This window comes from Podarcis raffonei, chromosome W (genome assembly GCF_027172205.1).
Source record: "Podarcis raffonei isolate rPodRaf1 chromosome W, rPodRaf1.pri, whole genome shotgun sequence".
In the NCBI taxonomy this organism is placed as follows: domain Eukaryota; kingdom Metazoa; phylum Chordata; class Lepidosauria; order Squamata; family Lacertidae; genus Podarcis; species Podarcis raffonei.
In genome coordinates, this window is record NC_070620.1 from 28,086,182 (window position 1) to 28,107,610 (window position 21,429).

Here is a 21,429-nt window from a genome sequence, read left to right on the forward strand (position 1 = left end):
GATAATACACAATTGCTAGATCTAGAAGGATACGGTAATAAATTTAGCTGGGACGTATGTTTACAGTATGGTAAAGCGACGATATATAAAAAGTTCTCAAATCATGTACTCAGGAAGAACTTATATAGAGTCTGAGAGAAGTATAAAGACTTACTGGAAATGTTATTGTACACATGTAAGTTCATTAGCAGGATTAACTTAAACCAAACAGACTGGCGCGGCTCCCTAGGCTTGCGGATAGCAGGCTGTTCTGGGGGCTGGGGTCGGGGGAAGCTCGGGTTTCCCCCGCGCCAGCCCTGTGCCTGGGGGGGAATTTTTTTCCCCTTTATTCCCCCCCCCCCAAAAAAAACCTAGGTGCGTCCTATAGGGCGGTGCGTCCTATGGGGCGAAAAATACGGTATTTGTTTGAAAATATTGGATCTGTATTTTTGTCAAAATATTTTTGAAAAATGTAATTAAAAAAGCAATTTCACAGAAAAAAACAAAACATGGAAAAGAAATGGGTGACCTATAGGGACCTACTGGACCTCACAGAAGAGGGTGTGATGCTTAAGAACAGGCATAGGCAAACTCGGCCCTCCAGCTGTTTTGGGACTACAACTCCCATCATCCCTGCCCACTGGTCCTGTTAGCTAGGGATGATGGGAATTGTAGTCCCAAAACATCTGGAGGGCCGAGTTTGCCTATGGCTGCTTAAGAAGTTAGAGGATAAAAAGGATTGGTTGATCAATTAGTTGCAATACTATCAACTGATTGAAGTATTTAAACAAGGTAAGAAGCATGGGTTTATTAATCAAAGCTCTCAGTTTGAAAAAGAGTTATTAGAGAACAGAGAAAAACTAATTTCAAAGATGTATAAGAGGCTTTTAGGATGAGAAACTAAAGATTGAAATAGATAAATCTGCTATGATCCACTGAACTAGCGATGTGGGCACAATATAGAGATGAAGGCATAGGAAAAACTGTAGAAATTGAATATAAAATTCTCAGTGTGTTATGTTTTGAAAGAAAACTTTATGAAAATGACTCACAGATGGTACTTGGCACCGAGTAAGCTAGCAAAAATGTACAAATCAGAGTCAGGCTTATGTTGGAAATGTAAAGAAGCAGAAGACACTTTTTACCATATGTGGTGGACATGTAAAGTGGCTAAGAGTTTTTGGGAGCTGGTTTATAATGAGGTTAAAAAATTACATAAGGTGATGCTCCCAAAAAACTCCAAGGCATTTCTCTTAGGGATAACTGGGTCAGATGTTTCAAGAAGACAGACGACCCAATTGTATGCTACAACAGCAGCAAGAGTACTCTATGCACAAAAATGGCGAAATCAGGAGACACCTACTAAAGAAGAGTGGCAGTTTAAACTGACAGAATATGCCGAATTGGCAAACTTAACTATGGAAATTAGAGATCAAGAAGAGGTAGGTTTTAAGGAGGAGTGGAAACCTTTGGTTGAATATTTAAAGAATTATTGTAAACATGTTAAAACGTAGGTAGGATTTGAATGAAGAACAGCAACTGAATACTTGTTGTTGAGTACAGTGTGGAAAAGACAAGGTATAGAATATTGATAATATGCAGCAAATTTAAAAATTACGGGGGAAACCATGGAGGGGGGCGGGGAAGTTGAACACAAAATGGATGTGTATTTGGAAACATGTGTCAACTTTTGAGAGAGAGAGAGAGAGAGAGAGAGAGAGAGAGAGAGAGAGAGAGAGAGAGAGAGTTTAATTGCAGCTAGTGGGAGGATTTCCTTTGAGGAGGAAAGAGAAAAATGAGATGGTCTGTTGCCAGCTTACCGTTTCAAATGCATTTAGCATCATTAAGGGGAAGAAAGTATTGAAGTAGTCATTGTAATCCTCAAACTTGGCTGTGACAGGGGCAACAATAGACTGAAGGAGATGGCTTGGTGGCCCAAACAGTTTAAAGTTTGCAAACATGTCATAGTTCCACTTCAGCACCTCTCTGGTGAAAATCCCATGGTGTCTCTGCTGGGCATTCACAATGTTTGCTTGTGCAAAGGGTTGGTGCACTTTGTTCCAAGAACCAGCTCTGGGGGTGGGCAGCGCCATGACAATATGGTTATTTTGCACATTCAGCAACTGAGGGGTGTTGTTTGAAATCCGAGGCTGGAGAATGCTGCTCAGCATCGGGGTCTTGAACTGCAAGTCATCATTACTACCCTGCAGTGGGCTTGCAGATATATTGACTTCCATGTTTGAGAGGTAACTGCCATCTTCTATTTGTGAACACAGTTCCATGTCCACTGGATCCAACTGTGTAAGAAAGAAGCCGTCACCATCTTTGTTCTCATTCAATTGGGGCTCTCTCTTTTTCAAAGCCACATCCTCGTCACATGGGCTAGAGGAGGGATCTGGAAAGGTCAAATGACTGGTTTTACTAGCTCCAGCAGAACTTTCCTTCTGATTTTCCACCCCCACCATACTGGCAGACTGCACAGGTCTTAGCTCTGCCGCCTTGGGTTTTTTGGCTGGCTGAGCCTCCTGAGTTTCTCCGTGAGTACACTGACAATTCTCTCTCTCTTTGGGGTTTGTCTGCCTATAGAGCTGACGTTTTTGGCAGGCAAAATTGTTCTTATTTCTAGTAGTTAGTTGCTGAGCATTTACTAATTGTGATGTCCTTTCCTGGGGAACATCCACCTCGCCAACAATTTCCCTGTAACTGCGCGACTCAGCAAGACTGTCCTGTGTGCACTGAGCAAGTTCAGCTGCTCTTTGGACTTTCTCTGATAGGCCATGTTTCTCTGTCACTAAGGTTGGGGCTGGCATATGTTGGATTTCGTTGGGTGGGACCAGAGCAGGAGTAGATCTTGCCAGTTTTGCCAGCAGTGGTTTTTTACTGTGCATGCTTGGCTTGATGCTTCCCTTGGGACTTTCTCTAGCTGTTTTAACCTGCCCATATTCTGCAGAGCTCTTCCCTGGCTGAATAGTGGATTCTTTGACAGCAGGTGCTGACCCTGAAGGACTGGCAGATGCTGATGTACTGGGCAGAACTGGATCTGTGCACCTGGAACAGCTTCCATTGCCAGCACATATCCCTGTGAAATTTGAGCATACCACTGCATTTCCCTTGCCGATGTGGCCTTCACGAGCTGCTGTATGATGTATGAGGTCTGGAGTAGTCAATGGCTCTTGCTCTGGGGCACTGAATTTCTTCTCAAGGCACACGTCCACTTGCCCTTTCCTGCTCTCTCTACCAGCTTTCATTTTGTTTTCATCCTCATCTGAAGAAGCGTCAGAAATAATGACTTGGTTTGGGGAATCATCTGCACCAGCAGACAACTTGTTGCTCTCTCGGGCAGACAAAGTTTGAACAGCGCCTTTAGCTTTCCTCTTAATGCATTTTTGGTGACGGATGATGCTTTCCTGGCTAGAGTCAATGGGTAAACTGGTTCCTTTAGCACACACAACAGAGGCCTTGCCTGAGCTTGCCTCTGATTTGCAAGGCAATGTGTCTGATGTGCTGCCTCTGGCTACAATGATTTCACTCCTCTGCCCTTCCTGGCTCTTTGTTCTGTCTCTGACCAACTGCAGCTTTTCTGTTCCTGGCTCCAGATTGGTATTTCCTCTCCTACTGCTTTCAGGTAACAGTTTTAATTGCAGGGTGCTGTCTGGTTTCAGAGATCTGATTTTGCTTGTAAGGTCATTTAGACCAACCTTTCTCTCCAAAGCACTGCTGCTGTTACCATTCTTTTCTGTAAGAGATCTGGAAGAACTGGGCTTCTCCTTTGTGCTGAAGTCTTTGGTCTCCAGGTCTTGAAAACCGAGGCCAACGCTTTTGTAGAAGGGATCTTGCTTGTTTTGGACCCCTGGCCATTGATGAGACACCACATTTTTCTGGGCATCCATGTGTCTGTTTGCTAACACAGACAAGCAGGGTAGGTGCTCATTGTCCATATTCATTGGACACCTGTCTTCCTGCCTTTTGTGGTTCATCAGGAAAGTAGGTGAAGTTACACAAACAGGAGGGCTCTTCACAAGGGAGGAAGGATTTAACGATTTGCTCATGATGCTCCATATGATCTCCTTCAGAGTGTTCTGTAATTCTAGAGCCTGCGGGGAACTCAGCTCCCAGTGCTTGTGGCTACGGCGAAGCAAGTTGAGTTCATCAAGGAACTGCTTACAAGTGGGTGACTGCACAACCTGATACCCTTCCTTCAGGATGTTACGGATCAGTTTCATGCAGGCAAACTGTATGGGCTCAGGTTCCCAAGATGGTGATGTCACTGTGCTTCTTAAGCTATTCCTGACTACTCTTCTCTCAATGCCAGGCATGAACACCGTACTTGGAAGCATGACACATTTCACCACTATCCACACCCACATTTCTGAGCTGATCCACAGAAAATGAAGGCAATTTTTCTTAAGGCTGCACTCAACAACAGTCACCAAGATCCAGATGAAGAACTCAGACACTTTGTCACAAGTCTCAACAGTGCCACTGAGGACATTTTGGATTTCCAAACACAGGTGATGAATGACCACTATGCTGTAGGCAATCCCCAGGTCCTTCAGGTCCATAAGGGATTGGATAAAAGGGATGAACCATAAAAAAGTGCTGTTGTGCAACTGCATGTCTTGGCCGATGTCAGAATGTAACAGGTCGGTCAGAGTCTGCATATCTTTGTACAAGTAGAGGCAGTAATCAGGACAAATGGTATCCTGAAACAGGAAACAGGAAGTCAATGTTTAGCAGCATGTTCTCAACTTTCCTGCTCTGCATATCCAACAACAACCCGCCTCACTTCAAGGATTTCACTAGGATGGGAAAGGGGGATTTGTCACCCTTCAAGTGTTGCTGGACTTCAAATTCCACCAGCCCCAGCTAGCATGGCCAACAATCAGAGATATGGGAGTTGTAGCCACAGGTCCCCTGTCCCTATACTAGTCACTATACAGTGATCTTTTGGGGGGGGGGTATTGCCAGCCAACAAGGCTAGAAACATTTTTTTTAAAAATGAAAAAAAGACAAGGTTTTCAAGGGGGTGAATTCTGTCGCCAATAAAAAACCACCCTTCAAACAAACATGGAGGAGGAAAACTGCTTCTGTTCTAGAGGACAGATGTGATTTGATACTTCTCTATAACTATAATCCAGAACCGTCCACATAGCCATGTTTCAAGCATGGAAGAAGACAGTAAGATAGATCAACAAGCAAGTTACCTTGTGGGGCTTTTCAATGTGGTAGTCATACGCCAGTTGGCTGCAAGTGACAAATTCATCTCCATAGTCCGACATGGGCTCAGATTTAGTCCTTCAAAAATATTAAGAAAGCCAAGGGTTTTGTCAGGAGCCAGTCATGTGAAGGTCAGCAATAAAAAAACACTGGTGTCAGTGAAGTTAACTCTTTATTCAAAGAAACAAAAACAGTGCAGGCCTAGTGATCCCAGCAACTCTTCCCAGTAGGTCTTGGCCCAATGCAGAAGTTGCAAGGACTGAAGGTCCCTGCCCTCCCACAGCTGCCTATGGTCTCTCCTCTCCAGGGGTTTTTCCAAGCAGTCGGAGACTACGTCTGCACGCAACCAATCTCTCCTCTGCTCTTTTCATTTCTCTGCATGTTCTGGGAGGCCGGGGGGAGCGGAGCTGGTCATAGAAGGGAGACACTCCTTAGTCCTTCAGCAGCCTGCCTCTTCTTGGTCTACTGGCCCCCTTCCTCTCCAGCCTCTGAATTATGACTTTCTGCCCCAGCTTCTTCCTGTTCACTAAACCCTGTTACCTCTTCAGCTTCCAACACCACCTACTCCCAGTCCGCTCCCTCTTCTTCCTCTGACCACTCTTCAGCATCCCACCATCAGTCCCCTGGCTCTGAGCCTTCTTCCCCTGGAGGATCCCTTGGGGGTTCTCCAGCTGGCACCTCCCACCACTCCCCCGCATCCAGACAGTCCATGACAGGTTTAAACCATTAGCTACTTATTTAAATGTGTAGTACACACTATTCTGAAAGCTCAAGATGGGGGGGGCGGGGCGGGCAGAAAAGAACAGAATAAAATGTAATTAAGCTCAGTGTTATTTCCTCACTGACTTGGAGTCCCAAGGCTATGGGAATGATTATGGTCTTACAACGTAATTTGTCACAAAGAACACTTAAATTATTCTCAAACTTAAATTGAGACCCAGGTTCTGCTCAAATGCCTGCTTCAAATGTAACACTAAGATATAGTTTACATGAAGGAGAAATTTCCATTTTCCTTCATCTTGTCAGGATCCATTTTGAGCCTTTAGGACTCCATATGCTGTATTAGTTTTATCATCTGTGTATGAACTTTGACTAACCTATTCTAACAGAGAAAAAGCATTATTTTTAACCAAGAAGTTATGTGTGCCCAGTGTCCTGGTACACTGAGAGAACTAACTCTGACGGAATGTAATGTCACGGGACTGCCAAGGGACGCCTTGGAGTCAGGGGGAAGAAAAGAGTCAGAGGGGGAACAGTCAGAAGGAAACGGTGAAGGGGAAGAGGGGGAGAGCCAGGAGGAGGCAAGGCTCTCCGGTGCTGAAGCAGAGCCCCAGCACCGCACAGGGAGCTCAGGGATCAGAGACAGCCGCCTCTTCTGTTGGAGGAGAAGCAGGACAAGACCACTCCCCGAATCTGAACCAGACGATTCGGATGCATGATTGTACTGTGCTGCTTTTACATATGCAAAATAAAGAACTGTAAATACCTCTCTGAGTGAGCAGAGGGTGCTTATTGCGAATAGCATACACAAACCATCACATGTAAGCATATAATCACTGTGACAATGGATAAAAGAATGCTAGGCATAACAGAACTTGCATTTAACCTTAGGTCAATAGGACTGATGTATTAATCACAGATAATGGAAAGCAGATGTTGATAGACAAATGATAAACAGAGTGATTAACCAAAAGACATTGATAAATGATTAATGAAGACATTGTTAAAAGGAGGAGTTTGGGGTGGGCTCTCTCACTGGTCTAGAACAGGTTTTCAACCTTTTTGAGTCCATGGATCCCTTGACCAACTACATTCTTTCTGTGGCACCCCTGTGGGGCTCAGGAGCCCAGTTACATTTCCCCTTACCTGCAGAACTGGCAGCCTCTCACCCTTTTTCAAACACCCTCCCTCATGGAGTGTTCCCTCAGCCTCCTCTCCTCTTCCCTCTCATTGGGAGTCCTCCAGGTAGCTGCTGCAGTCCCTGGTCTGAGCTGTGCCCCCTGCCCCAAAGAGAAGTGTCTCCTCACACTGTCCATTCCCAACAGCAAGAGCTGGTGGACTGACTGGCTGGGCCCCTTGAGTCTGCTTGCTTACTCCGAGGCTGCCTCAGCTCCTGGCAACCAGCACCCCCTGACCAGCCCCAAAGGCACCACTCGCCTGGGGAGCTTGTAGCCAGGGCTGCTGCAACAAACAGCTGTGCAAGCCATTGGGAGGCAGAGATGCGAGGGAGTGAAGGAAAGAGGGACAGAGGCCCATGTTGCTCGCTGCACCCCTGACCATCATCCAAGGCACCCCAGGGTGTCACGACACACAGTTTTTGAAACCACTGGTCGAGATTGATGTCAGTGGGTTGCAATAGTTGTGGGAAAGTTTTCTATAATCCTGTGATTGGTGAAGTAGAAATCACATGTTAGTTTAGAAGTGTATAAGAGATTATGTTTGAGAGCACCAAAACACAGGAATTTTTTAGGAGACTGACCCTATGATGTTGTTGTTGGCATCAGTCTGTCTTGAACAGTGCTTTTTTTCTAGAAAAAGAGGTGCAGGAACTCCCACTTTTTTTGATGGACAATACTAAATTGTTGAGCTTATTTTAGGGGGGAGCCAAAGTTGCTAAGCCTTTTTTTAGGGAGAAAACACTTTTTGGGGGGCACACTTCTCTGCCCCACTGCCACATTACAAAGTCGCCTCTGACGTGCTGCCCCACAGCCTCCGACACAAAGCCACGAGTGGCAGGATGCAGCCCAAAGCCTCTGACACGCAGCTCTGGGTGCCGTGACGCTATACAGCTGCCAGTATGCTATGAAGAGGTGGTGGAACTCAGTTCTGGCTGAAAAAAAGCCCTGGTCTGGAGAGACAAGGGTGTGCGCCTCTGGGGATTAAGCCAAACCACTGTGTTAGCAGCACCAAAGTGACTTGGAGGAGTCTTTTTCCATTCTTGAACTAACCCCTTCAGATCTAAGGCTGGTGATCATGGATGAGTATGCTGATAACCCAGATTAGAGGCATTAAACTCCTACCCTGCTAGAAGTCTATTTTCTGATTCTGAGCCAGTGGATCAAGTACAGCAGTTGCAGAATTCAAAACGCACCAAGTTGGCTGTGGATGGTACAGTGTACAGAATGCTTCCTGCCACTGAGATGTGTGATGGTGGTACTGAGGGGGACAGAGTCAGCAGTGTGTGGAGGTATGTCCTGGGGGGGGGTGCTGTTTTCCAGGTGTAGTGATTCATGATGTGATAGAGAAGTTGCCAAGTCTTATACAGCCCACTGACCACTACCCCTTCCTTCTGGTTCATGTGGGTACAAATAAATAATGCCACACAAAGCCTTCAATGTATAGCATAGGACTATGAGACTCTGGGCAGGAAGCTGAAGAGCCTTGGGGCACAGGTGGTCTTTTCATCACTCCTTCCTGTTGAAGGTTGTGGCCCAGGAAGAGAGAGGGAAATACTGGAGGTAAACCACTGGCTGCACAGGTGGTGTCATCAGGAAGGGTTTGGCTTCTTGGATCATGGTCTCCACTTTCTTAAGCAAGGACTTCTGGCAAGAGATTGAGCTGCATCTCACAGTGGTTTGCAAAAATGTGTTTGCTAAGACTCTCACAAACCTGATCAGGAGAGTATATGGGTAAAACTTGTAGGAGAGAGAAACTACAGTGACCTTATTTTGGGTGTCTGCTATAGACCACCATGCCAGACTGAAGACTTGGATGACTAGAGCAGATTACCAAACAAATAATAATAATAATAATAATAATAATAATAATAATAATAATAATTATTTTATTATTTATACCCTGCCCAGTCACTCTGGGTGGCTTACAGCATATATAAAAACATAATAAAACACTAAAAACTTCCTGATACAGGGCTGCCTTCAGATGTCTTCTAGAAGTTGTGTAGATCTTTATCTCCTTGACATCTGAAGGGAGGACATTCTACAGGAAGGCATCACCTACTGAGAAGGCCTTCTGACTGGTTCCCTTTAACTTCACCTCTCACAGTGAGGGAACCAGCAGAAGACCCTCGGAAGAGGACCTCAGTGTCCGGGCTGAATGATGGGGGTGGAGACGCTCCTTCAGGTATACTGGGATAAGGTCATTTAGGACTTTAAAGGTCAGCACCAAGACTTTGAATTGTGCTCAGAATCGTACTGGGAGCCAGTGAAGATCCTTTAGGACCGGTGTGATATGGTCCTGGCAGCCACTCCCAGTCACAAGACTAGCTGCCGCATTCTGGATTAGTTGTAGTTTCCAAAATAGAGAACTACCGGTACATCCTAGAATCTAATCCACCACACCTCTCCAATAGCAAATCAAAAATCTCAATGCACTGATAACCTTGCTGGAGGTCAATACGGCAATGAACCAAGCCAAATTAGGGAAATCGCCAGGACCTGATGGACTATCCTTGGTGTATTACAAAGTATTCCAAGGAACATTGGCATTGTCATTGATGGAGGTAATGAACCGAATTCTTCAAGGGGAAGAAATTCCATCTTCATGGGGAAAAGCACATATAACACTAATCCCCAAACAGGATCAAGGAACCCCATACCCAAAGAATTTCAGACCAGTATCTTTATTAAACAATGATTATTTTAGAAGTATTAGCATAAATAATAAGATGTAATCAAGAAATTAAAGGTTTAAGAGTGGGTCAGAGACTTAAGAGTGGATAATATTACAAGACGGGGACTTATTAGACCTAGAAGGGTTTAATAACTGCTGTGGGTGGCATGAGTATTTAGGATACAAAAAGGTGAAGGTCCACAGGGGATTTCTTAATACTATCATAAGAAAATTGATATATAGAGTATGGGTAAAATACAAAGCCTAAGACACCCTGGTGGATTTCACCCTTAAAAGCGATAACGGTAAAAAAGAAAAACATGGAATTAAATTGGGCTACATATAAGGATTTACTAAAAGAAAAAGATAGTAATTTGATATTAAAAGAGTACGAGGAAATAAGACATCACCTAAAGGGGTGGATTCAGTATCACCAACTTAATGAAGTGTTTAAGGCAGACAAGAAAAACGGTTTTAAAAATGAAATCTCATTAGTAGACAGAGTTATTACAAAATAAGAACAAGGTGATCTCAAGAATGTATGGAACATTATTGGCATGGGAGGTTAAGGATGAAAAAGTAAAAGACTCCCAGGCTGCGCACCTAGTCCTTCAGGGGCACGGTTACCCTGTTCAAGACCAGAAAGTCCCCCACACCCGCCTGCTCCTTGCCTCCCCCAAACAGTACTTCTGTCTTGTCAGGATTCAACCTTAATCTGTTAGCCGCCATCCATCCTCCAGCCGCCTCCAGACACTCACACAGGACATTCACTGCCTTCACTGGTTCCAATTTAAAAGAGAGGTAGAGAGGTATAGTAGTCATGGGAGACTTCAACTTCCCCAATATCTGTTGGAATTCAAATTGTGCCAAGAATGTAAAGTGCTGATGTGATCCAAAGTAAAGGAGAGCAATACGGAGCTGGCTTTCACTGGCCAGCTGAATGAGGTAAGGGTAGCTGATGGGTCTCAAACCCAGAGTGAGTAAGGGACTTCCCTTGCATGCAAAGACAGGCTGCAACAGATTGCGCGGACAAGACAAATAGTAGGTCCAATGGTCAAGAAGGCAATTTCTGCATGTGCTGTAGAGGGAAGTGAGGGTCAGATGGGGCTTGTCAACCTGGGAAGGTAGCCCATCTAGGAGAAGGAAAACTCTGATCCTAAACCTCTGCTGCCTTGCAGAACATCTTCAGGAGACGAAAAGGCCTACACAAGTCCAGAGTGGAGTTCTGTTTTAATTTTTTTTTTAAGCAACAACAATTTTTTATTAAAGGTAAAGGTAAAGGTACCCCTGCCCGTAGGGGCCAGTCTTGACAGACTCTAGGGTTGTGCGCCCATCTCACTTAAGAGGCCGGGGGCCAGCGCTGTCCGGAGACACTTCCGGGTCACGTGGCCAGCGTGACGAAGCTGCTCTGGCGAGCCAGAGCCGCACACAGAAACGCCATTTACCTTCCCGCCAGTAAGCGGTCCCTATTTATCTACTTGCACCCGGGGGTGCTTTCGAACTGCTAGGTTGGCAGGCGCTGGGACCGAGCAGCAGGAGCGCACCCCGCCGCGGGGATTCGAACCGCCGACCTTTCGATCGGCAAGCCCTAGGCGCTGAGGCTTTTACCCACACCGCCACCCGCGTCCCTAATTTTTTATTAGTTTCCCCCAATTATACAAATACCAATTAATATCAAATTAATTCCAATTATTTCCAGATTTAGAAATTTTAATTAGTGCTTTCCCGTGCTCTGTGATCAATGTGTTTATCCAGTTCTTATATTACTGTGATTCGTGTTCTTATAACTTATATTAAAGATTTAAATAACAGCTGTATTCTTCGTAATTTCTCTGCGTGTCATTATTTAACTTTTCATAGGCTTTCAAATGAGAAGCTCTAATTATTTTCTTTTTCACTACATGTGTCAGTCTAATTAGGTCCAGTTATGGATTCCTTGGCCTTTATCTGCTGTCCCATCCTTGAATTTCTTCCACGGTTGCTGTTGTCTCCCAGTGTAGCTGGGGTGGAGATGTATTCTCAGAGATTCTTGAAAGTTCTCATTAGCTCCTTCCCATGGTGCTCCCATCTTACTTGATGTTTCCAGACAACTGTTTCCAACAACCCACTTTTTCTCACTGCTCGGTCAACCCACTCTTTCTCACTGCTCGAAGTTTCCACAGCCTGAGAAAGGGGGTCATTTCCAGGGAGTCTTCTCTTCTCATGAGGTGGCCAAAGTATTGGAGTCTCAGCTTCAGAATCTGTCCTTCCAGTGAGCACTCAGGGCTGATTTCCTTCAGAATGGAGAGGTTTGATCTTCTTGCAGTCCATGGGACTCTCAAGAGTCTCCTCCAGCACCATAATTCAAAAGCATCAATTCTTCGGCGATCAGCCTTCTTTATGGTCCAGCTCTCACTTCCATACATCACTACTGGGAAAACCATGGCTTTAACTATATGGACTGTAATGGTTCTAGGGGTTGCTCGTGCGTAAGCAGGTGCCTATCTCCCTGGCTGGGTGCAAACACCTGGCTGGGCTGCCAAAGTGAACCTCTTCTGTCCGGACAGCCACTCACCCGTGGCTGACTCAATCGCTGGCAGAATCCGTGAGTGGGCGTTTCTTAAACTTCTTCCAGCAAATAAGTTCTTTGACGCCTAGTCTCCGCCTACCCTCTCTGCGCGAAAGCCTTCTGCGCAGGGAGGGCGTGGGCAACGGAGGACCCCTACTCTCCCCACTGGGCCCAGGCAAGGAGTCATGGGACCGCCTCGCCACTTCCCCCACCTGCCCCCCTTCTCCACTGGTGCTACGCTGATTCTCTTCCCCAGAAGATGGGCTCCTCCTCCCGATCCCTGGATGCCTCTGGCTTTTGCGCTCCCCCTTCAGTACTGATGGCAGTTCCCTGACACGGACCTTTGTCGGCAAGGTGATGTCTCTGCTTTTTAAGATCATAGAATCATAGAGTTGGAATAGACCACAAGGGCCATCAAGTCCAACCCCCTGCCAAGCAGGAAACACCATCAGAGCACTCCTGACATATGGTTGTCAAGCCTCTGCTTAAAGACCTCCAAAGAAGGAGACTCCACCACACTCCTTGGCAGCAAATTCCACTGCTGAACAGCTCTTACTGTCAGGAAGTTCTTCCTAATGTTTAGGTGGAATCTTCTTTCTTGTAGTTTGGATCCATTGCTCCGTGTCCCCTTCTCTGGAGCAGCAGAAAACAATCTTTCTCCCTCCTCTATATGACTCTTGGATGCAGTTCGTCTGGCCCTGGAGATTCAGCAGAGGAAACACAGCCCAGAATAACTAAGGAGATAGTACAAGAATACTTGGCTAGTCTAGATGTATTCAAGTCTCCAGGGCCAGATGAACTGCATCCAAGAGTATTAAGAGAACTGGCAGATGTGATTTCAGAACCACTGGCAGTCATCTTTGAGAATTCCTGGAGAACAGGCGAAGTCCCGGCAGACTGGAGGAGGGCAAATGTTGTCCCTATTTTCAAAAAGGGGAAAAGAGAGGACCCAAATAATTACCGCCCAGTCAGTCTGACATCAATACCAGGGAAGATTCTGGAGCAGATCATCAAGCAAACAGTCTGTGAGCACCTAGAAAGGAATGCTGTGATCACCAATAGTCAGCATGGATTTCTGAAAAATAAGTCATGTCAGACTAACCTGATCTCGTTTTTTGACAGCATTACAAGCCTGGTAGATGAAGGGAACGCAGTGGATGTAGCCTACCTTGATTTCAGCAAGGCATTTGACAAGGTGCCCCATGATATTCTTGTAAAGAAGCTGGTAAAATGCAGTCTTGACTATGCTACCACTCAGTGGATTTGTAACTGGCTGACTGACCGAACCCAAAGGGTGCTCATCAATGGTTCCTCTTCATCCTGGAGAAGAGTGACTAGTGGGGTGCCACAGGGTTCTGTCTTGGGCCCGGTCTTATTCAACATCTTTATCAACGACTTGGATGATGGACTCAAGGGCATCCTGATCAAATTTGCAGATGACACCAAACTGGGAGGGGTGGCTAACACCCCAGAGGACAGGATCACACTTCAAAACGACCTTGACAGATTAGAGAACTGGGCCAAAACAAACAAGATGAATTTTAACAGGGAGAAATGTAAAGTATTGCACTTGGGCAAAAAAAATGAGAGGCACAAATACAAGATGGGTGACACCTGGCTTGAGAGCACTACATGTGAAAAGGATCTAGGAGTCTTGGTTGACCACAAACTAGACATGAGCCAACAGTGTGATGCGGCAGCTAAAAAAGCCAATGCAATTCTGGGCTGCATCAATAGGAGTATAGCATCTTAGATCAAGGGAAGTAATAGTGCCACTGTATTCTGCTCTGGTCAGACCTCACCTGGAGTACTGTGTCCAGTTCTGGGCACCACAGTTCAAGAAGGACACTGACAAACTGGAACGTTTCCAGAGGAGGGCAACCAAAATGGTCAAAGGCCTGGAAACGATGCCTTATGAGGAACGGCTAAGGGAGCTGGGCATGTTTAGCCTGGAGAAGAGGAGGTTAAGGGGTGATATGATAGCCATGTTCAAATATATAAAAGGATGTCACATAGAGGAGGGAGAAAGGTTGTTTTCTGCTGCTCCAGAGAAGTGGACACGGAGCAATGGATCCAAACTGCAGGAAAGAAGATTCCACCTAAACATTAGGAAGAACTTCCTGACAGTAAGAGCTGTTCGACAGTGGAATTTGCTGCCAAGGAGTGTGGTGGAGTCTCCTTCTTTGGAGGTCTTTAAGCAGAGGCTTGACAACCATATGTCAGGGGTGCTCTGATGGTGTTTCCTGCTTGGCAGGGGGTTGGACTCGATGGCCCTTGTGGTCTCTTCCAGCTCTATGATTCTATGATTCTATGATTCTAATGAGTTCTTCTCTTTCCTATCAGTTTGCATTTCCTGATTATATTTGGGATAGTTTATTTTAACCCTCCTAAAAGATTCATGCCTGGTTTTGATTCAAACAGGTTCCTATTCAACACCTTTAGAGCATTTTAACGTATAAGGACTCTGAAAATAACTGGCATTTTTTTTTTGCAGCTAATCAGAAAACTGACAGAGACCAGCCTACACGTCCACTGCATTTTGTGATTTTGTGTGAAGTGGGATATCTTTTTATCACATTTGGCTAATTCCGATCTTTCTCCGATGCTAGATTTTAATTCTTGACACTGAAATATCTCTTGACAAATAGAACTATGCCTTTCTATGCTGCTCATGTTTACTCTCACGTTTGCTCCCATACAGGATGCAAAGATGCACTTTCAGAAGGTAATCAACATGCTGATTCTGCTCTGAAATCTCTCTGACCATTATTTTCTAATGCAATTGACAGCCATACATTTTTTCACCAGAGCTAAGCAGCTGCATAAAACATTTTTTCCATTCCTCTGACACGAGCTAAGGATATTGTTGGTGGATGTCCTTCATGCGCTTTAACTCCTGTTAACTTTACCTTAAATCAATTAACTGTTTCCTTTCTTAATAAATTTTCTCCTATGAAATGCCATTGTAGGAAAGAGGTACTGCTAGAACACCTTCTAGTGACGTACCAGCAGCTCCCCAACCCGTAGTGAAAGGGACCCATTCCTTTGATTACCTGGGGGCAGGGATACCCTACTGTTCTTACTTCCTCAGGTCCTGTGTGGATTCCAAGTCACTGTATCTATCCCTATCGGCCCAGACATGCGCTGGTACCAAGGCCTGCAGAACCCCATTCTGGACTTTGCAAGGATCATGACCCCGACTCCGCCTCTACAGGCTCAGCAACCCCATGCGAAAGTCCATCGCACCTGTCCTCATCCTTGAAAGGCTGAGGGTTGCCCGAAGGTGACATGGGGAATGCTGAAGACCTTGACCTCTGATGCCAGGACACAATTTCAGCATCATGATGTTTCAGCAGAATCGGAGACTTTTTTCATAGCCTTGATTACTCAGCTAAATATGAACTCTATGCTGATTTTATATTATTTGTTTTCTTGATACCTTAGTACTCAATGTATCAGGACTTCCGGGTTAGCGCCATCGCCTAATGGCGGATTCCCTCCGAGCTCCGGAGGGAATCGGCTTAGTAGGGGTCGGGTCCTGCCGCGGCGGCGACGCGGGGACCCTCAGAAACCACAGGCGCTGAAGCCCATGGACCTGGTGACTCGGCGGGCACCATTTGCGCCCCCCCCCGACCCGCAAAGGAGCCTTTTTAAAGGCTCCGGAACGGGGGACGGAGAGTGGTGCGGTGCTGTGAGTCGACTGCTTCCCCTACTGAGTGAAGCCGCATGCCATGGACGGAGAGCGCTGACTTCTTTCTCTGAACATTTGGACTAAAAGTAACAACCCGTGAGTAATACGGAAATTGGACTTAAAAGGGAAATTTTTCTGGGAATTAGGCACGACCGGGTAAGGTGTAAAGAGGAAGTCCGCCTACCCGCCTTGTAAACACCTTAAAGCAAGGATTTTACAACTAAGGTTGAGAGAATACCTTTCTTTTTTGTGGATAAAAGCAATTAACTCCACGTTTTGGCAATATAAGTGATTGTGCTGGAGGATAAGAGCTAACATTGAGAGCGGAATTCACCCCTCCCCCAAGACCCGGGAGCGATCGGTGAGAGAGCCTGCGGAAGAGACATAAAGACTTTGACAGCTGTCAAACTAGCTGTCAAAGTTGGGGAAAAAGGAGAACTTTGTTTCTGTTGTCTTTGCTGGTTATATTCGTTACAATTTGGTAACAAATTGTTAAAAATAAAGAAGAAAAGGCTAACTTGACTTTTGGGTTGGAACTGGAAGATACTAAGAAACCAGAATCCCTCTAGAGGGGGTTTGGGACATTACAAAAATGGCTGTAAGTGGAAAAAAACTGGCTGAACTGGAGAGGACTTTTTTTCTCTTGGGAAAGTTGCAGGAACAGAGTGATGTTTTGGCTACAAATGTTACAATACTGAATGGAATAGTAAATAAAGTTACTGAGCCTGGGAGGGACTTGACTCAAGTCTTTGCAGCTGAACAGGAAAGTTTTGCAGTTGAATTAAAAAATTTTGCAGCTGAACAAGAAAAGAAATTTGAGAAATCTGAGAATGTGATGAAAGAGGAACATGATGATTTGAAGGAAAAAGAAGGAGGAGCTATAATGCCACAGATGATTGAGGAGAGCCAGAGGCCAGTTAAGATGGATATAAAGGAAAATAAGATCAGGATGATGAAAATCTGGTTTGAATTGAAGAATGGAGAATGGAGAGATCTCCCTATGTGGAGGTCTGAAGACCTATGGAATACAAACCTGGCTAAAGTGGAAACTGGAGCTTTTGGGACATTTGTACTTAAGAGAAGTAAGAAACAAGATTTTGGCTTCACTTTTAAATATGGAGGCCTGGCTGGAAGAAACATGGACCTTACTGGGACAGAGCTTCTTCGAGATTTGGAGTTCAATATAAAGGATTATCAAAAAAACCGGCAGAGAGGAATTGAGAGAAAATTAAGAGCCTCGGACGTGAGGTCGCCAGGCTGACTGCAGATGGACTGATGGACTTTTGTTGGGGTTCGAAACCGGGAAAGGGGGTGGTGGGGCTTTGGGAATCCAAAGGGTGTACAATTATATTCTGTTTCATTTAATTTTGTTTTGCCACTAACATAAAAATGGGGAAGTCGGGGAAGGGAATTGGGGCCGACCTTAGAAAAAGATTTTTAAGAATAAGTATTGATGTATAAAGATTGAGGTTTATAAGTTAAAATTGGTTAACTAAAATGAATTAGAGAAAATAAGGTAAAGTTTGGGGACAAGAACTTGCTGAGCTAAAAATTGGAACTGGAATACAAGAAGGGGAGGTGTGGGGAAGTCAAGGAAATTGGTCATTGACAGTAAGAAATGTAAATTTTATGTGTTTTTAACTGGTTTTTTTTTGTTTTTTCTTTATTTTTTGAAAATTCCAATAAATATTTATATATAAAAAAAGTACTCAATGTATCTATCTTCCCCCTGAAACTTCTTCTAGTCATAGCTATAACTGGTGGATGCGTTTAGCTAAAGTGGCTAACGTCTCTCATTTTTGTCTGAGTGAAACATATGATATGCACACTACCTTAGGAAATTGTATACTCCCTGTTTGTACACCGCCTTTCCATATGGCACATGCCACAAACATGGGAAAGTGGTTTTCCGGCTGGCTTTCTAAAGGTATCATTGGTTATACTAATCTCCATGATTGGGGAACAGTGACACAAAAGTTACCCCTCAATGCAATCTCATTATACACACCTAGAGTTGCAGCACCACCAGACACCTCTTGTGCTCAGATTGTGAATTGCAGTGAGAAAGCAACTCGCTGTCTGGACACAGGAAGGCCAACTTGGACTTGCTCACGTGTTCAACAGATTACTTTTAATTATGCTCATGTGCGCTTACCAGATAGCTGGTTTTTCACGTGTAATCAAAGAAGTTATAATTACATTCCTGCAAATTTATCTGATACTCAGTGCTGCCTCAGCAGACTGACATGGGTCCTGCCTCGTTGCTCAATTTTAGAAAAGAATAGGCAGAGGATGTTACGCTCTCCTTTAGGAATATCTGCTAGACATCGTTATGTGATACAAGAACACATACATGAACATGAAGAGAACACAGTACCCCTGCTACCTTAACCTCTACTATCTTAAACTCTTCTTACAAAAAAAAATTAAAATTAAAAAATAAATAAATTTTAAATACATAAAAAACGGTGAGATACACACTCCTCCCAGAGTCTTGCTGGTTCAAGCCTCTGTGTGTATTTTATTATCAGAGTCTAATCCTTCCTTTGCTTTGGGAACGCCTCATCCAATAGCATATTTAACCAATCTTGAAATACCAAAACAGCGAAGAGCTTTCACTCTGACACCTTATGAGGAGAGAAAATGCCCCTGCAGTTCTGGACACAGAGAAACAATTGACCATGTTTTCCTCCACTGCCAGTATTACACAAACATACGTGTTAGTTTTATTCTGCTGATCATACACAAATTCCCAGGACACACAAGGCAGTTCAATATCTCCTTACTGCTCCTTACATACGTCAGAGGATGGTATGTGCCCCACAGGTCTAAAACAAAGGGCTTGATTTACATGTTTTATGTGTTTTTATCTACTGTTTTTATCTGCTTCTATGTTGGTCTGTGATCCATGAAGGGGTGTTAAGATGCTACACTCAATATGCCAGCAAGTTTGGAAAACTCAGCAGTGGCCAGAGGATTGGAGAAGATCAGTCTACATCCCAATCCCAAAGAAGGGCAGTGTCAAAGAATGCTCTAACTACCGCACAATTGCACTCATTTTACACGCTAGCAAGGTTATGCTTAAAATTCTACAAGGCAGGCTTAAGCAGTATGTGGACCGAGAACTCCCAGAAGTGCAAGCTGGATTTCGAAGGGGCAGAGGAACCAGAGACCAAATTGCAAACAAGCGCTGGATTATGGAGAAAGCTAGAGAGTTCCAGAAAGGCATATACTTCTGCTTCATTGACTATGCAAAAGCCTTTGACTGTGTCGACCACAGCAAACTATGGCAAGGTCTTAAAGAAATGGGAGTGCCTGATCACCTCATCTGTCTCCTGAGAAATCTCTATGTGGGACAAGAAGCTACAGTTAGAACTGGATATGGAACAACTGATTGGTTCAAAATTGGGAAAGGAGTACGACAAGGCTGTATATTGTCTCCCTGCTTATTGAACTTATATGCAGAATTCATCATGCGAAAGGCTGGGCTGGATGAATCCCTAGCCGGAATTAAGATTGCCGGAAGAAATATCAACAACCTCAGATATGCAGATGACACAACCTTGATGGCAGAAAGTGAGGAGGAATTAAAGAACCTTTTATTGAGGGTGAAAGAGGAGAGCGCAAAACATGGTTTGAAGCTCAACATCAAAAAAACGAAGATCATGGCCACTGGGCCCATCACCTCCTGGCAAATAGAAGGGGAAGAAATGGAGGCAGTGAGAGATTTTACTTTCTTGGGCTCCATGATCACTGCAGATGGTGACAGCAGCCACGAAATTAAAAGACGCCTGCTTCTTGGGAGAAAAGCAATGACAAACCTAGACAGCATCTTAAAAAGCAGAGACATCACCTTGCCAACAAAGGTCCGTACAGTGATGCCTCGCAAGATGAAATTAATTCGTTCCGCGAGTTTTGTCGTCTTGCAATTTTTTTCGTCTTGCGAAGCACGGTGTCGGGAAAGTTTTGGAAAAGCTTTAAAAACCTCAAAAAAGGCTACCACACCGCGTTCTATGAGTTGCTCCTCGAAGTCAAGTCACAACTGTATTAATGGTGTTAAGAAAAAGGAAACAAACTTGCAAGACGTTTCCGTCTTGCGAAGCAAGCCCATAGGGAAAATCGTCTTGCGAAACAGCTCAACAAACAAAAAACCCTTTCGTCTAGCGAGTTTTTTGTCTTGCGAGGCATTCGTCTTGCGAGGTACCACTGTATAGTTAAAGCCATGGTTTTCCCAGTAGTGATGTATGGAAGTGAGAGCTGGACCATAAAGAAGGCTGATCGCCAAAGAATTGATGCTTTTGAGTTATGGTGCTGGAGGAGACTCTTGAGAGTCCCATGGACTGCAAGAAGATCAAACCTATCCATTCTTCAGGAAATCAGCCCTGAGTGCTCACTGGAAGGACAGATTCTGAAGCTGAGGCTCCAGTACTTTGGCCACCTCATGAGAAGAGAAGACTCCCTGGAGAAGACACTGATGCTGGGAAAGATGGAGGGCACAAGGAGAAGGGGGCGACAGAGGATGAGATGGTTGGATAGTGTTTTCGAGGGTACCAGCATGAGTTTGACCAAACTGCGGGAGGTAGTGGAGGACAGAGGTGCCTGGCGTGCTCTGATCCATGGGGTCACGAAGAGTCGGACACGACTAAACGACTAAACAACAACAACAATTTGCAATATATTTGGTTCATACTAAGCCTTCCCAAGACTTTGCCAAAGATAAAAATAGAGGACAAGAGACCCTATAGATAAAAGCTGCAATTTATAATATGAGAATTATAGGTATGGATGCCAAGGGATTAAAGGAAAGGAAAAAAACAGATCCTAACACTTAACTATTTTCAGTCATTAAAGGCTGATATAGGACTATTACAAGAAACACATTTGACAGAACAAGGGGCACAAACTTTGAAAAGTCAATGGGTAAAAGAAGTTTTTTCAACAAATCTAGATGAAAATGCAAAGGGAGTCACGATTCTATTTAGGTCTTATGAAACGCAAGATATAATAAGAGAGGAAGATGGTCAGTGTTTAATAACTGTAATTAAAACAGAAGGGATAGAAATAGCAATAGTCGATGTCTATGCCCCTAATACTGATGTCCATTAAGTTTATTCACAACTGTTTTAAGAGATTAAGCTCTTTATTGTATCAGTATCTGATAATTGGTGGAGACTTTAATGAAATTTTAGACCCGCAGATGGACACCACTTCTACAGCTAGGAAAAAAATGACGAAGGTTAGAGAGAGACAATTAATTATTATATGATATACTGGAATTTAGTGGATTCATGGAGACTACACCATCCTAAGGAAAAATCCTATACATATTTTGCAGGAATTCACAATACCCAGCACAGAATTGATTTTTTTTTAACATCAGCATCACTACACTTCTTTACTAGCCGATGTGACATTGATATTC

General features: G+C 44.4%; 1 protein-coding gene across 1 annotated transcript in view; it reads right to left on the minus strand.

The window, feature by feature from the left end:
* Positions 1–21,429, minus strand: part of LOC128406133 (probable helicase senataxin) — a 237,281-nt gene that overhangs the window by 108,249 nt on the left and 107,603 nt on the right. Inside the window, 2 exon segments of the mRNA XM_053373156.1 lie at positions 1,800–4,682; positions 5,184–5,274. Of these exon segments, the coding sequence (XP_053229131.1) occupies positions 1,800–4,682; positions 5,184–5,274 (2,974 nt within the window).